This window comes from Cynocephalus volans, chromosome 4 (genome assembly GCF_027409185.1).
Source record: "Cynocephalus volans isolate mCynVol1 chromosome 4, mCynVol1.pri, whole genome shotgun sequence".
Taxonomy (NCBI): domain Eukaryota; kingdom Metazoa; phylum Chordata; class Mammalia; order Dermoptera; family Cynocephalidae; genus Cynocephalus; species Cynocephalus volans.
In genome coordinates, this window is record NC_084463.1 from 19,748,435 (window position 1) to 19,766,369 (window position 17,935).

At 39.6% G+C, this 17,935-nt stretch overlaps 1 protein-coding gene across 5 annotated transcripts in view; it reads right to left on the reverse strand.

Moving 5' to 3' along the window:
* Positions 1-328: 328 nt before the first annotated feature.
* Positions 329-17,935, reverse strand: part of VWA5A (von Willebrand factor A domain containing 5A) — a 32,372-nt gene continuing 14,765 nt past the window's right edge. For all 5 annotated transcript variants that reach the window (XM_063093437.1, XM_063093440.1, XM_063093439.1 and 2 more), the window contains exons 12-19: positions 10,648-10,768; positions 9,736-9,900; positions 9,347-9,447; positions 8,768-9,021; positions 4,666-4,809; positions 3,871-4,001; positions 1,104-1,230; positions 329-554 (exon numbers count right to left, since the gene is read on the reverse strand). In XM_063093437.1, coding sequence (XP_062949507.1) covers positions 475-554; positions 1,104-1,230; positions 3,871-4,001; positions 4,666-4,809; positions 8,768-9,021; positions 9,347-9,447; positions 9,736-9,900; positions 10,648-10,768 — 1,123 coding nt within the window. In that variant the 3' untranslated portion in view covers positions 329-474. The remainder of the gene's footprint in view (positions 555-1,103; positions 1,231-3,870; positions 4,002-4,665; positions 4,810-8,767; positions 9,022-9,346; positions 9,448-9,735; positions 9,901-10,647; positions 10,769-17,935) is intronic.

Sequence of the window (17,935 nt, forward strand, 5' to 3'; positions counted from 1 at the left end):
CAACCTCTGTCCAACTTTTCCTCCCGCGAATGGAACATTTTAACATTTACCAGTGTGGTCCTGATAAGTGTATAAGATTAAAAGTAAGTAGACAAAGATCATTCAGAGAACTTCTAATTCAGACATTCCCTAACATCAATCCTGCAGCCAATAGTCTGGAGTTCATGTCATGTGTTTTTCATACTGTCACTCTGGAAAACCTGGGAGGAATATTACTGCATATAAATATTTTGATCTCCTCCAAGAAAGGGAACAGGTTCTGGGACTACTGTGACTTGCCTGAGGGGACAACGTGGGGAAAGGAAGGTCACATACGAAGGGAACCTGACACAGAGAAAATGTGGGGTAGGCATCCTTTATTTTTATGGCAAGAAACCCATAGGAGAGGTAAAATAAAAACATATCACAGCTGAGGAGTCGGTGAAGGAAGTGACAGCAGGCAAGCAGAGGCACTTCTTTTTCTGGACGGTATCCTCAGAGGGCAAAGACAGCAGGATTCACAGATGACTTCAGGAAAGTGTTAGCAGCCTTCACAAGTGCATGCAGGGTGGAGCCTGAGATGAGGGAGACAAGAATCAGGGCTGAGGATCAGCAATGAGAGGAACAGCTCTTCTCCCAGTTGCCCCTAAACCTTCCCGATCCGATCGTCCTCCCTAGTCCTGTTTTTATCATTCCTCAGTACCCCTGATTATTCTCTTCTTCCTGCCTGGGTTCTCCTTTAATCCCCTCTCACCACAGAAACACTCAGCAGCAGTGAGATAAGATACATCCAAGGAGTAAGTGATCCAAGCCCAGGCATATCCTCAGCTTAGTTCTGAGATAGAAAAACAAATGCCACTTGATGTCCTTGTCACAATTCACACTCCCCTTTCGTGTCCCTTTCCTTCTTTACTCTCCTCCCTGCCCCAACTAAAATTTCACCCTCATGCTGCCAAGGAAAGAGCTAGCTGGGAGACCAGAAAAGGTCTGAAGCAGAATGGTGAGGGGAGATGGCTATGGGGACTGTCTTGGGGTCACCCTCCCCAGGCCTGGAGGTGCGGTGCCTGGGAAGACTGCTGGCTTCCTCAGAGGGAAGGAGACGGGTCTTAGGATTGTGCTCCTACCTGCATGGATGCGAATCCAGGCGACAGCCTTCCTTTCCAGAAGCTCCCACTCACACTTCAAGTCCTTGCCATTGGTGTGCAGCCAGATCACAGCTAGAACTGTGGCCCAGCCCAAGGAATCCACAAGCTGTACGGTAGACAGAGACTTCCCTGAAGCCTCCAAGCTCAGCAGGAAGCCCCTCAAGGGACAAAAAACCACCCCCTCCTCATTCCCCAACCCCCAAACTGCTACTAAATGGAATTAGATGGCCTCTCTTTACCTCCTCTACTACCTGCAAGTCAAAATGGCAGACCCTGAACATTAGGGTGGAAAGGTTTTAAGTTTTAAATTCAATGTAGCCACCAGGACAGTGCTGGAAACCCCTAAAACACCCCAGACAAGGATTAACCTTCTTTAGTAAGAGAAACACATGCATAATTACCTTATATTTAATAAAGTGTCTTAATTTTTTTTATCTGAACACTCACCAAAAAAAGTCATAAAAAATATCAATAATCACATTTTTAAGAGACTAAATAGAGTTATGCAAAAGTGAAGTGACTTGCCCAAAATTAGCCTTCTAGCAACAGACCGAGGTAGGGCTGAAGGCCAAATATTCTGATTCTACTTATTTTGCTTAATTACCCAGTAGCAAATCTCAGCCACAGAGCAGAGAGTGGTCTCCCATGAGTTCTCTCAGCTTCAGTTTGCACAGCCAGCAGACCAAGGGAAATTCCTCTTTTACATCATGACCTTTAAAATTTGGAAACAGCTATCATGCCCTCTCTGAATAGTCTCGTTTCAGATTGAAATTATTATCCCTTCAATTCTTTTTTAAGAGGATGCTTATGTGAGAGCAGTAAGAATCCCCATTCTTGTTCTCCTCGTCTAAAAACAAATACCACAATGATTTTTAAATGCATCCTCTTAAATGATCACATCTGGAGGTAAATGTATTGATGAAATTCTATGGTGACAGCCCAAGAATACAGCAGCTTTTCATTGCATCCTGCTGCTCTCCACTAACTGTGTTTCAAATATGCTGACTCATATTGTTGTTTTCACCTAGAACCTCTGATTTTCATGTGCTCCTGCTCCTGAGTCATTTGCTTTCTTTCTCTACTTAGATAGTAGGGAATTTAGAACCAAAAACAGTACTTGACTTGTTATTGTTTTCATGAAAAATTGCAACTCATTGTTCAGAGGTCTTTTGGGATCCGGATCCTCTTGTCTAAAACTTTATCTCCCAATTTTGTCATCTACAAATAGGAAAACCACCATCAATGTCTTCATCTAAATCTTCATTGAAAATAAGGTCTTCCAGAGATTTCAGAGCCTGGCGGTCTACAAATCTGTTCCCAGTTTGAAATCAATTCATTATTCAGTGTTATGGGTTTTCAACTAGTTTATACTTGGTCCATGTACTCATCATTAAAAAAAATTCAAATTTCTTACTGAAATTCACATATACCAGTTCTCTTGATCACCTTGATTAATTAGCCTGGTTACCATGACAAAGAAGAAATGTTAGTCTGACATGTCTTGTTCTCAGTGAATCTAAGCTAGACCTTCATGAGACCTGTGTTCTCTCCCAAGCTCTTATAAATTATCCTTTTAATTATTAGTTCTAAAAAAGTATTTTCCAATAGAAATATAATGCTGGACACATATGTGATTTTAAATTTTCTTGTACCACATTTAAAAAAGTAAAAATAAAGAGGCACAACTGTGTTTTGCTGGTGTACTTTATCTAACCCAATATATTCAAAATATTATTTTGCATATAATCAACATAAAATAATTATTGATGAAATATTTGACATTCTTTTGTATACTAAGTATTTGAAATCAGTATGCATTTCACACCATAGCACACCTCCATTCAATTAAACATTTAGTTTCTCAGTTGCATTAGCCACATTGCAAAGGATCACCAGCTACATGCGACTAGTGGATTCTGTATTGAAGTGTAAGTATAGAATAAGAATATCTGAAGTTTATTTCATCACCCTGCACATTCTGAAAATTCAGTATAATATTTGTCCTTTAGGCCTGTGGCACCTGTCTTATATTTAACAATTTTTCAATGAATATTAGAAGACTTGGCAAGTTACTTTGAAATTCTGGAATGTAATTTATCTTCATCAGCATATATGAACACATTTAAAATAACTAGGTGGCTCATATTAACACTTTACCTATCCTCACTTCAACTAACTTTTGCTTATGTCTGGAGTATTTATTTTAGTATGAAGAGGAGCAATAGTGGAACTATGACTGGGAATTCTGAAGACACATAGTCCTAGAATTGAACCTGGCTCTGCCTCTGACTGACTGAGGAAACTCAGACACATTGTTACACCTTCTAAGCCTCTGAGCTTCAGATAAACAGGGACATGAGTAGGATCTAGCTTATTTAATTGATCCAAGAAATAAATCAGATCATGAATGTTAAGTGCTTAGCACAATGCCTGGCACAGAGTGGCTGCCCACTAAGATGACTGGCAGGGAACATAATTAAAGTAGAAAAGAATTTTTTCTTTTCTTTTTTTTTTTTTGTCATTCATCAGTCCTAAACCACCCCCACCTACTAGCTATCCCATTAATTTCTTGTTCTTTCTACTCTACTATAACCAGAACAACCTTCAACCTTCATTTATTAGAAATTAATTTACTTTATGACCACTATACTCTCCTCCTCAAGTGGGTCTTGTTCCACCCCAATTCTCATTACTGATCTCACTCCTTCAAAAACATACTTCACTCCTTTTTTTCTCTGATTCTCACCTCAGCAGGGAGTGCAGCCAGCATGTCTTCCAAACTTTTTCCTAAGACCTTGGCCAGATCTGCATTCAGATCCCAGGAACCGTTTGCATTTTGGAGAGAAATCAGCTGTACAAGATGGTTCTCTCCAAAGACTTTCGGGAGAAAAAAGAGAAAGGATGGAAAATTATGGAACTACTGGCCCCTTAGCATAGCTGAGAGAGGCTGCTGAATTCAGAGACATGCCGTAGCAAGAGGGTTACAGAGAAAGTCATCAGACAGTATCCAGAAGATCTATCTTCAAACCTAACTTGAGAAAGGATGACCAGTAGAACAGGGACCCAAACAGGGTAGCAGCAGAGTTCTGCAGGGACAGGGCCCAGGCTGCAGTCCAGCTGTGTGAGCTGAGATGGCAAAGGGAGATGGTTTAAGTAGGGTCACCCTGCACTCCTCTGGGGTAGCAGGTTTCAGGGTTCTGTACCGTAGACTGATAAAGCTGGGCTAGAAAATAACACCCTCTGCCTAATACTTTTCAAACAGATTCCCTCCTGGGTAGAGGAAGCCACAAGGTAGCAGAACACTGAAGGTTAGTTCTTCAGTCCTCATAGATGAAAGAAGCGAACTGAGGCCCACCTCACCTGTATGGTAAGTTTCCAAGTCAGTCCTGTTGGTGAGAGGATGTGTCTTTCCCATCTCAGGGGGGGTTACCTTGAGAGGCATGCAGTTCTTCCTTTGTCTGTGACTACGCGCTTGGGGTATGCCTAGTCCTACATGTGTGACAACAAACACTGGTGAGAAAAGTGCCTGGAAGATGCTCACCTGCACTGCACGGGCCCTTGCGATTCATCGACCTACAGCGATCATAACCGTTCTGCTGGGATGTCATAGTCGCACAAAACAATATGCTCCTCGTGGGCTGAGGTGCAGGACGAAGGTGGTAGGAGGATAAGGCCCGTGGGCAAGCTGAAAAACATCAGTGCAGATACTGAGACTGAAGACTCTCCTGCTCTCCACAGAAGGCCAAGATAATAAAGTCTCTGGCAATCTGAGACACATGCCCTTTGTCCATAGTGGCTTTAGTCACCACTCGACTGTGTCATTCTCCCCCTGGGAGCCCACCTCCTGCACATCCTCACCTTCTGAGCCCTCTTCCTACTTTCTATTGTGCCCTCCGATCCCCTGACTCATGCTAAACAATCATTTCTGCATCTCTGACTTCGTTACAGCAGCTTTTTCCAATTATGTCTTAACATAAAACTAATTTATCCTACCCCCCTAAACTGCTCTCCCTCTATCCCTCCCACATGGTTGTTGCCCAATGTACCCAGGCACATTACAAGTACTCAGGTTTGGGAGGTGGGATTGGCCACCTCTCCAGGCCCTAATGCCACCTCCAGATTGTCACTCTTCCACCTTCAACTGGGTTACCCTCCAGTCACTCTCACTACCGTCAACCCCCCAACCTCTTTGTCACTTCCTGTTGTCCATCTGAAAGCTAGGCCACACACCTCCACTCCACTGCAAGGCCTGCGTCCATGTTGAGAGATTTCAGCATCCGTGTAGGGAACCTACATACGACACCTGAACGCAAAACTTCTTGACTTCCTCAAATCCAATAGTTTCCACTCCGTTCTACTTTAGCCACTCCCTCCCAAGCCAGATGGCCTTGCAATGCAGAATTGTTCCACTTGTAAAAAATATGCTGAAAAAATCCTACATTTAAAATACAATATCCAATCTTTCCAGCTTCCTAACTCAGAGGTTCCTATTTTACCTGATCTTTGACCCCATCTGGACCATCTTGACTCCTCTGATTTCTTCCTGTAAATTGACTTCTTTCTATCTTTACTTTTCTCTCTACTCAACCTAAATCTCAGGTCCAACACTTTACCATCCTCTTATCAATATTTCAATTCCATGTCCCTAATTTCCTTCCATCACACCCATCTGGCTAAACCCCAGCCTTGAAATTAACCCAGTGCTCTCCTCCCCTCAATCTTTTCCCACAGTGATAAGTACTGCTGAAATGAATCACATAAGTCATCATCGATTTGGTAGTTTGTGCCTCTAAAAAGGTCAACGTATCTGAACTAAACTGAACCCTCCACAGTCCCTGACAAGTGTTTCTGTCTCTCCTTGGGCATTCCACCCTCCAGTTGTCCCCAGTGGCTCTTCCAAACCTTCTCCTGTTCCTCACATCTTCTATTCGACCACCTCCAATCTCAGCCCATTAGCTAATCTTGCTGTCTATTTTACTAAAATGACAGGAAAACCAATAAACAGAAACTCCAAACACTGCCTCTCGGTCTGTGGACTAAAAGTCTGTTCCCATCACATTTCTTCCTCTTCCCAGCAATAGCGGATAAAGCAAGGGTCCTCTTGAGGCTGCCCCTTCCCCTGCAGCTCTGGAGCTCACCCCATTCCACTTCCCCAACACACTTCCCCATCTGCCTCCCTTCTGTTTTTCCAACATTTTAACCCTCTCCGTTGGCCCCTTTTTCTCAAATCTCATCCATTCTGAAATTTTAAAGAGACATGACACAAAAAACTTCCTCAACTCTACAATAGCCTCTGTAGATAGATATCACCATCTGTTCTCTCCCCTTTTCAGCCTAAAATTTATCAAAAGTGTCTGCACACGCTGCCCCTCATCCCCTCCTCTCATTGATCTTTAACACTGATTCTCTCCTGACCACTCCAATGAAAGTGCTCCTGATAAGATCAGCATGGACCTCTTTGATATTAACCCAATAATATCTTTTTAGTTTTTACTTCAACTTCTCAGCAATGTCTGATGCTTTGATAGCTCTCACTGTTGTATCTGTTTCCTCTAGATTTGAATATGCACTCACTTCTTTTCCTCCAACCTCCTTCTTTTTTATTCTTGTGTGTGGACTGCCTGCTTCCCATCCCTCACATACTGGGTATTACTCAGGGTTTCAATCTCACCACCCCCTTTTCATCTTTCTGTACTCCTGCCCCTTGAATAATTTCATCCATTCTCATGACTTTAGTAATTACCTAGTTATTAAATGTTGCCAAATGTATTATTTTCATTCCTGACATCCCTGTGAGCATCAAATACATCCATATCCCTTTCCAGTGGACATCGTTCTGTAGATAGTCCATATGCGTGTCAAGTTTGAAATGCCCTAAAAATAATTCAACATTTTATCCCCCAAACCTGTTCCTGTTCTTTTTCCTGTATTGAAATAAATGACACCATCATTGACCAGGTTGCCCAACCAGAAATCTGGGCGTCGTCCTTAATGATTTACCACGTCCGCATTCAGTCACTGAACTGACCTTCTTATAATCTGCAGTACAGGCTCTCTCCTTTTTTACACTCACTATAGCACCTCAGTTCAATCCTTTTTCTTTCTCTTGATTAAACACAGTAGATTGCTATCTAGTCTCTCTAGAAATCTTACTTCTTCTCAAATCACTCTTCACGGTGGTATAGGAGTGATAGCTGTAAAACACAGTGTTAATAACATCAATCCCTGCTGTAATTCATTCAATATCCCTCAAAATGTGATTCAAACTCTTTAAAAGAGTTAACTGTAAAAAATAGAGTTAATAACAGTATCTAACTTACAGGACTATTATGAGGTTTAATTAACTTAACATATGAAAAGTAGTTAGAAAATCACACAGTACATGTAGCAAGCCCGTCCAAATGTTAGCTGTCATCATCATCATCACAACCATTCTGCAGTCTCTTGGTCTGTCCTCATCATTCACCTAATAATTTGAGACCTGGCCCATGAGGCTTCTTCTGAAATTGTGTTATCCTGAGTGAGTTCAATGCCATGTGGATAATCACTCCTACAGCCTAACTCAACGTCCTTTGACTTCCTCATTCCCATAATGTGGTCTCTGTGTCCCTATCTTTATCTTTCCTCATTCTCCGCTTTATCCTGTATGTTCCAGCCAAAGTAAAACACCTACATCACTTGTATCACTCCTTATTTATATCTGACTCTTTTCAGATGCTGATCCTGGATGCATAGAATGCTTTTGTTCCCCACCCTTTGCCAGGATAATTTATCTAACTCTTAAGTCTCAGTTTACATGTCACTTATCTGGGAAATATTTCTTGGATTTCCTCTTCACCCCTACTGGGTTTGGCACCTCCCATACCTGCTCTCACACACCTTGGGCCTACCCATGTTGCAGGACTCTGTACACCTTCTTGAGAATGTGCTCACCTGCTTGAGCCTCTCCCCTTCAGCTTCATCCCCCATCCCCAGCCTGTAAGTTTCTTAGGGACATAAATTGCATTTTGTTTTTTTTACCACTGCCTCTCTAATGATAAGTATGATAACATATATAACTGGTGTTAAAATAGTTAAATGTTTAAAGAAAATAATGTTGCATGAATGATATAGAACTCCCCTTTCAGCCTGCCTCCAGAACTAATATTATACATTCTCCTCCAGCTGTGGAATCCTGTACAGGGAATTTCTTCATCTGACCCAAATCCTCAAGCCCCTAATCTCTGTAATCAGGCCAGTTTGGTTTATTCCTGAGGTGCTCCTGGGAACTGGCACCTATTCCTTAATACTACTGGATTTTTCATCAGCCATCTGGGGGATCATTAACCATCTACATATCAAGAAGATAAATCAGTTTTGGATTTAGACAGTTTGATTACTCATTATTTATGTGCACTTTCTATGTTTTAATGCTTCCTTGGGTTTTATTTCCCTTGGACTCTTTTAAATCTTCTTTGCGATGAGATATATTCCAATTCCTGTGTGAGGGAAGAGAAAATTGTTACACAAGCCAGAAATCCTAGATGTGGAGGAAGAAGGAAAACAAGGCGACTTAAGAACTTTCACAACCTTTTCCTTTCAGTAATGTGCTGAGATGTCCAAGACCCCTTATTCTACATGAATTTGAATGAGATAAAACTCACCACCTCCACAGTATTTTGGCATCATAGCAGGAGCTCCCAACAGAATTGGCCTTGGAATATCCCTACGAGCCAGGGGACCCTGAACTGGCATGTTGAGCTCCTTGTTGATGGCAATGAAAGCTGTGTAGGAGCTTATGACTCCAGACTCAAGGCTGATGTTCAACACCTCTTTTTTAGCACTTGCTGGCGTCTCTCTGAAGCCCATGTCCTTGGCCTGGAGCAAGGACTTGGCAGCAAGGCGGTGAATTGTAAGGCTAAAAGAAAAAAAATTCCCAAGACTTAGGGTAAAACACCCATGTGCCAGTTACTCAGGGCTCTTAAAAGTTAGGGATAGCAAAGGGAAGAAAAAGTCAGATAAGGGGAGAGGTAAGACTAGGGTGGGTTAGAAAGGAAAAGTGATTGTACAGAAACAGTTGAACCCAGAATTAAGAGAATAAATCCAACCCCCGAGGATGGCAGAGGGAAAGAGAGGGAGGGAGGGAGGGATAGAGGTTGGAGAGAGAGAGAGAGAGAGAGAGAAAGAGAGAGAGAGAGAGAGAGAGCGGGAGAGAACAGCAAAGGAAAACTGTCAATTCTCACTTGCTGTCGGGCTTGGGTTTTACAGAAAACATCACCTTATCCTCGAAACTCTTGCCCTGGAGTGTGTACTGGAGGCTTACTTCTCCTGCTGCCTCTGCTGGCTACAAATTAGAGAAGAGTAGAAGTGATGGAAAGGAGCGATCATACAGAGAAGGGTCAGAACTAAGGCAGCTCCCCAACCCAACACATCACAATTTCTGACTAGGAATCAGGTAGCCCAGGAAGCCATAGACCTGAAATGATGGGGAAGGGGGTAGGCTGCCTCCACCTGGCACATGCAATCTCTTGCTGGATCTAAATTCACCTGCCAGCTGTAATGAAATTACTAGGGCTAAACTACTACTATTAGAATATTCTGACTAGAGGAACAAACAAGAATCGGAGCTCACCAGCATCATCCCAGTCAACTGGGCATAGACGATTAACCTCTGACCCCTAAAGAGGGCGTTCTGTTCTGGGGAAAGCATTTTAGCCGATAGGCCAGGAGGCAAATCCCAGCTCAAACAGATGTCCTCTACCACAGGCTGTAGAGAACGCTTCAGGGATCTAAGAGCCTGATGAAGGAAAGAGAACAAAATATGCACAAATAATAATGACAGTGATAGCTCTATTAACTGAATATTTATTATGTATCAGCTGCTGTGTGACCTAATGCATGATATGCCTAATCCTTAATACTATACTAGGTGGTGGGCTTTATTTCTCTTGCTTTATACACAAAGACTCGAAAGCTCAGAGATTTTATAACATAAAAGTGAATGACGGAAATGTCTGAGGAAGGAGGCCCCTGGAGAAGAAATGGACCCACCTGGGAAACAGGACCTTAGAAATATAACCAGAGCTGTCTCTCCGTGTGTGTACGGATCAAATAGAATATCAATTCACCACGTCCTCCAATCTATTAGACATATCGCAATTGTTCCTTCTCCTTTTCTTTCTGTCCTTTGCATGGAGGATAGTACACAGTACCAAAAGAGGTCCTGCAGCACAGAACTAGAATCTCAGTCATGACAGCCAAAGCTCTTAGTTTCTCTGTCTCCCATCTCAACTACAGAGGCCTCAATCTCTTTCAGCATCTCATTCTGGGCTTCCAACTACTAAGACCAGATGCCATTTCTCTAGATACTAGCGGGTCTCCCTTTACATAAGGCCAAAAGTGGCCCCACAAAGTATATAGCACAAAGCTTTGGGGATATAGAAAAATGCATCCTGGAGGCAAATTGTTGCCCCTGCCCTTGCAGCAGTGTCCCCCACCTGTCCCACAGTTGGACTGGATTGCCACTCTGGACAAACGGCCTCACCTTGGACTGCATCCTGTCCTTGCCTGTGATAAATTCTGAAGTGCCCCCTGATACGCGGGCAACGCCTTTTATTAAGCTGGTGGAGGCCCCTTCTCCAATACCAAATGAGAAACATCTGCAACTGTAAAAGGAGAGAGGTTGCAGACAGGCACTAAAGAATGAAATTATGAAATTAACATACAATGCTCAAAAATACATGAAGATATGGTCTACTTTCTTGACCAAAAGCATAATAGCTACCATTTATTGAACATATTCTATATTTGCGGAGCTATAAATAAATGCCTTAAATTAATTACACAATTTAATCATCATCTCTTAAGAGGCAAGCTTCTGCTTCATTTTGCAGATGAGGAACTGAGGCCCAAAGAATTTAAGAAATCTGTCCAAGATGACATACCTACTAAATGGTGGAGATGGCACCAGAGCACTGGTCTGTCTGACTACAAGATCCTCCTGGCAATCCAAGGAAAAGACAGATACTATCACCAGTGCCTGTCTAGCATTGCTGTGGTGAGGCCATCTTAGGTTGGGGGAGTGTGCCTCCTGCTCTTCTAACCGCAGAGATCTTGCCCTGCCCTAGTCCACGTGCACCAAATAGCTTCTGAACCATGGCTTGGTTTCCCAAATAGAACTTTCTATAAATGGAGAATACATTGGTAATACTGATGCAAGCATTTTTAGAATCCACAACAGTGATAGTTTTCACTGTATATTACTACATTGGAATGGTGGCTTATGGATCGGTCTCTTTTGATTTGGGTTAATGTGAGTCATCATCCTTAAATGTAGTGACATCAGCATCAGAATTAATGCTCTAAACTTGTAAGACTAAGGACCAAAATTCGAACTGCAGTAATCTAACTGTGGTAATTCTATCTAAAGAACACAGGCTGACAGCATCTTTAAATTTCCAACATGATCTTTGAACTATACCCTATGTTATAGTGTGCTTCTGTGTGTATTTTAAAATATTTTTAAGCATAAACCCAAAATTGAACAATATGTATTGATGGCTAACTCTATGCCTAGAACTCATTAATGTGTTTGATGTGAATTATAATAAAAACAAAAATAAAAATTACAATAATAGCAACATTTCATATAGCACTCATTTTATGTCAAGCACAATTCCTAATGCTTTACTTAGGTACACTTTTTTAACCATATCAATAAACCTATAAAGTAAGTAATATTAGTATTCCCATTTTCAAGTAAGGAAACTGAGACTTAGAGAAGTTAGTTGATTTGTCCAAATAGCTGGCAAGCTGAAGAACTGGAACTTAAATACATAACATCCAAGGTCAGTTCTACACATGGCAATGCCAGATAAGTGGTTTTATGCCAGTAGAGAACTAGAAAAGCTGTACACAATGTTTTTAATAATTTGTTTAAAAACATGAAAGGCTACCAAGATAACAAGAATCTCTGAGCTGAAACCTGGGAGAGGAGGGAAGCCACGAGAAATGAGCCTGACGTCTGGTGTCCTTGTATCCTTTGAAGCAAGTGCCTAATACAAATTGGATGGCTGAAAACCTAACCAGTTTCACAGATGCTGGAAGAAAAAAATAGCAATTTGGGATTTCCAAAGGGAAGGTATCCTTGTAAACACCTCAAATTTTTGGATAAAACCAAAACTATACCCTAGATGTATAGATGCATTAGAAATAGACCAACCATCACAATGACAACAGTTCCTTGTACTCTGGCAGGATTAAGATGATCAGCTCCTTGTCTAGCAACCCATCTGAACCAAAGAGTAAATCCTCTCAGAGGAAAGATATCATCTAGAGACTCAAAGGATTTCTGTAATTTTTAATATACAATATCTAACATCTAACAAAAAAATAAAAATACTCAAATATTGGGAAATTATGTACTGTAATTGTGAATTACATAGGCTTAAAAGAGAAGTCATCATGATAATTAGAAAATGTTCTTTAGTGGATGCCAATGGTAAATAACATATCCAAATTTAGGATTCAGTTACAGATATGCTAAAATCTATAGCTTTAAATTCATGTTAGAAAAGGAAGTCTAAAAATCAAATACCTAAGCATCTATCTCAAAATTTTAGACAAAAAACAGCCAATAAGCCCAAGGAATGTAAAGGAAAGAAAATAATAAAGATAGGAGAAGTTATTAGTGAAATAGAAAACAATCATGTAATAGAGATGATCAACAAACCAAAAAAGATGGTGTTTTGAAACGATTATTAAAATTGATAAAATTCTAGGGTGGGAAAAAAAATGGAAAAGGCACAAGTAACCAATACCAGGAATGAAAAGGTACAATCACTACAGATTCTACAAAATTTAGTAACATTATAAGGCAACATTGTAGAAAATTTAATGTGAAGAAATTTGAAAATTTAAATAAAATATGCAAATTCCCATTTAAAAAAACCTTAAGAATATATGAATAATTCAAAAAAAAAAACCCAAAAGCCTTCCCACAAAAAAATTTCTAAGCCCAGACGACTTCATTTGCAAATTCTAGTAAACATTTAAGAAAGAAAGCATTCACAGAACAGAAAAAAAGGCAACATTCACAGCTCATTTTACAATGCCAGCATAATGTTAATATCAAAATCTGACATTATAAAAAAAGAAAACATGTCAATATTTTCCATGAAAATAGAGGCAAAATTCTAAGCAATTATTAGCCAACTGAATCTCAAGATACATGAAAGAGGTTTACATATCACAACTAATTTGGGTTTACTCCAGAAATGCAAGGTTTGTCTAACATTTAACAATAATTATTATGATTCACATATTAAAAGAATGAAAAAGAAAATCTTACATTCATCTCAACAGATGCATAAAATGCATTTGAAAAAATTCAACATCCATTCATTATTCAAAAAAAAAAAGAGAAAAGAATTTTCAAAATAGACATATAAGGGAATTTCCTTAATCTGACAAAAGATAACTAAAAGATAACAAAAGAAAAAAAAACTTATAGCAATTACCACACTTAATGGTACAACGTTAAACATATTCCCTTTTAAAGTCCAAAATAAGAGAAAGATGCCTGCTATGACCACATTTATTCAAGTTGGTATTAGAGGTCTTCTCCATGGCAATGTGGAAAGGAAGAGAAATAAAAATGTTTGTTTTTATTGTTTTGTTTTTACAAGGGACTTTATATGAAGAACTGAATTCCAAAAAAAAAAAGAAAAAGAAAAGAAAAAGAAAAAAGAAAACTGACAATATTGGCAAACATGATTATCCATAGAATGTTCAATTTTAATCTGAAGATAAATTTGAACAGTCAAACAAACACAAATTGAGATTCTACAAAATAACTGGCCGGTATTATTTTAAAATACCTGTCATGAAAGATAAAATGAAAAGCTGAGAAACTGTACCAGAGTGAAGAAGACTAGAGATGTAACAACTAAATAAAATGCTTGTGAGACCTGTGTGGTGCTGGCAACCCCTCCCCACTCCTAGAACCCGGAGTGGAGTGCCAGCCCCCTGACTGCCACCCAAGCCACTGAGAGAGGTGAACCCTGCAGACCCTTGTGGTACTGGTGACCCCTCCAACTTCTTTGGACCTGGAGGGGAGAGCCAGTCTCCACCACCTGACCGGCTGAGGTTGGCCAGCTGGGGTCTCATTCTATGACCACAGATTCTGGAACAGGACTCAAGGTGGTTTAACATAACCCATAACCACCACCACACCTATGGCCAAGCAAAGACAATTCACCACCACAGTAGCAGCCAAGGCCTCTCCACAGCCAACCTCAGTTTAATAGAAGAAGCAAACCATCTACCAAATGACCAAATGTCAATGAAAAAATACTAGAACTGCAAATAAACAAGAAGAAATAACACTACAGAAAGAATACAGTAATGCTCCAATGTCAGACTCCAATGGAACAGGGAATCCTTGAAATGTCTGAAAAAGAATTCCAAGCAATGATCTTAAAACTTGAAGAAATAAAGGAAGACTCAATTAGAGAATACAATGAAACAAGAAAAAATAACCAGAATATGAAGGAGGAAATCTACAAAGAGATTAAAACCTTAAAAAGAGTGTAGCAGAAACTGTAGAAATGAAAGATTCACTCAATGAAATAAAAAACACAACTGAGAGCTTGAGCAGCAGGATAGAGCAAGCAGAAGAAACAAATTTAGATCTTGAAGATGTTCTTTTCAAAATAACTCAGGCAGACAAAAAAAGGAAAAAAAGAATTTAAAATAATGAGGAAAATTGAAGAGAGATAGCAGACAACCTCAAGTGCTCTAACATCTGAATTGTTGGTATTCCAGAAGGGGAGGAGAAAAGAAAAGGTATTGAAAATCCATTCAAGGAAATAGTAACAGAAAACTTCCCAGGTGTAGGGTGAGATACAGACCTTTGATCCAGGAAGCTCAAAGGTCCCCAAATAGATTCAATGCCAAAAGATCCTCCCTAAGACACATTATTGTTAAACTTGCAAAGCTCAAAGACAAAGAGAGAACTCTAAAAGCAACAATTAAAAAATGGGCAAAAGAGCTAAGTAGGCATTTCTCTAAGGAAGATATCCAAATGGCCAACAGACATATGAAAAAATGCTCAACATCACTCAGCATCCGGGAAATGCAAATCAAAACCACATTGAGATACCATCTAACCCCAGTTAGGATGGCTAAAATCCAAAAGACTATGAACGATAAATGCTGGCGAGGCTGCGGAGAAAAAGGAACTCTCATACATTGTTGGTGGGACTGCAAAATGGTGCAGCCTCTATGGAAAATGGTATGGAGGTTCCTTAAACAATTGCAAATAGATCTACCATACGACCCAGCCATCCCACTGTTGGGAATATACCCAGAGGAATGGAAATCATCAAGTCGAAGGTATACCTGTTCCCCAATGTTCATCGCAGCACTCTTTACAATAGCCAAGAGTTGGAACCAGCCCAAATGCCCATCATCAGATGAGTGGATACGGAAAATGTGGTACATCTACACAATGGAATACTACTCAGCTATAAAAACGAATGAAATACTACCATTTGCAACAACATGGATGGACCTTGAGAGAATTATATTAAGTGAAACAAGTCAGGCACAGAAAGAGAAATACCACATGTTCTCACTTATTGGAGGGAGCTAAAAATTAATATATAAATTCACACACACACATACACACATACACACACAAACCGGGGGGCGGGGAGGAAGAAGATATAACAACCACAATTATTTGAAGTTGATACAACAAACAAACAGAAAGGACATTGTTGGGGGGGAGGGGGGGAGGGGGGAGGGAGGGAGGTTTTGGTGATGGGGAGCATTAATCAGCTACAATGTATATCGACAAAATAAAATTTAAAAAAAAAAAAAAAAAAAAAAATAAAAGCAACAAGAGAAAAGTGTCAGTTCTCTTATAGGGGTACGCCCATCAGACTAACAGCAGATTTCCCAACTGAAACCCTACAGGCAAGAAGAAAGTGGAATGATATATTCAAATTACTAAAAGAAAACAATTGACAGCCAAGAATTCTTTATCCAGCAAGGCTCTCCTTCAGAAATGAGGGAGAAATAGTGTATCTCCCAAACAAAAGTTGTGGTAGTTCACCACCACCCGACCAGCCATGCAAGAAATTCTCAAGGGAGTCATTCGTCTGGAATCTGAATAACGGTGGCCACTATCACAAAGACACAAGAAAGAGCAAAACCCACCATTAAAACAAAAATGCCAGCAAGAAAGAAAAAGAAGGAAATCATCTCACCTTAAATCTCCAACTAACATTGAAGAAGAGAAATAAAAGGGGAAATAATGATCAAAGATATTTAAACCATCTAAAGAAGAAGCAATTAAATGACAGGAATTAAGCAACACTTGTCAATAACTACACTGAATGTGAATGGACTAAACTCCCCAGTCAAAAGACACAGGCTGACTGACTGGATTAAAAACTAGACCAAAGTATATGCTGTCTTCAAGAGACCCACCTCACCCAGAGAGACTCACACAGACTAAAAGTGAAGGGATGGAAAAAGATACACCATGCAAATGGAAACCCAAAATGAGCAGGAGTAGCTATTCTTATATCAGACAAAATAGACTTTAAACTGAAAAACATAAAAAGAGACAAAGAAGACCACTATATAATGTTAAAAGGATCTATCCAGCTAGAAGACATAACAATTATAAATATATATGCACCCAATACTGGAGCACCCAGATATATAAAGCAAACACTCTTAGACTTAAAGAAAGAAATAGGCCCTAATACATTAATAGTGAGTGATCTGAACACCCATCTCTCAGTATAGAACAGATCTTCCAGACAACAAGTCAGCAAAGAGACACAGGATTTAATCTACACCTTAGACCAACTGGACCTGGAGGATATATACAGAACATTTCACCTAATGACTAAAGAATATACTTTCTTCTCATCAGCTCATGGAACATTCTCCAGGATAGATCACATATTAGGTTACAAATCTAGACTCAGCAATTTAAAAAATACTGAAATCATTCCAAGTATCTTCTCAGACCATGATGACTAAAATTGGAAATTAATAATAAGAGAAACTCTGCAAACTATACAAATACATGGAAACTAAATAATAGGCTCCTGAATGACCTATGGGTCCAAGAAGAAATTAAACAGGAAGTCAAAAAATTTCTAGAAATTAATGAAAATAAAGATACATCATACCAAAACCTGTGAGGTACTGCAAAAGCAGTACTAAGAGGCAAATTTATTTCAATAAATGCTCACTTCTAGAGAACAGAAAGACTTCAAACAAATTATCTAACACTATGCCTCAAAGAACTTGAAAAACAACAATAATCCAAACCTAAAGGCAGTAGACAGAAAGAAATAACTAAGATCAGAGCAGAGCTAAATGAAATAGACACCCAAAAAACAATATAAAAGATTAACAAAACAAAAAGTTGTTTTTTCGAGGAGATAAATAAAATAGACAAACCATTAGCTAGGTTAACAAAAAAAAAAAAAAAAAAAAGAGAGAAGACTCAAATTACAAAAATCAGAAATGAAAAGGGAGACATAACAACTGATACCACAGAAATACAAAGAATCATTAGAGACTACTATAAACAACTGTACGACAACAAATAGGAAAATCTGGAAGATATGGATAAGTTTCTAGACATTTACAAACTATCAAGACTGAACAAAGAAGAGATAGAAAACCTGAACAGACCAATAAAAAGCAATGAGATTGAAGCAGTAATTAGCAATCTTCCAACAAAGAAAAGTCCAGGTCTGGATGGCTTTACAGCTGAATTCTATCAAACTTTTAAAGAGGAATTC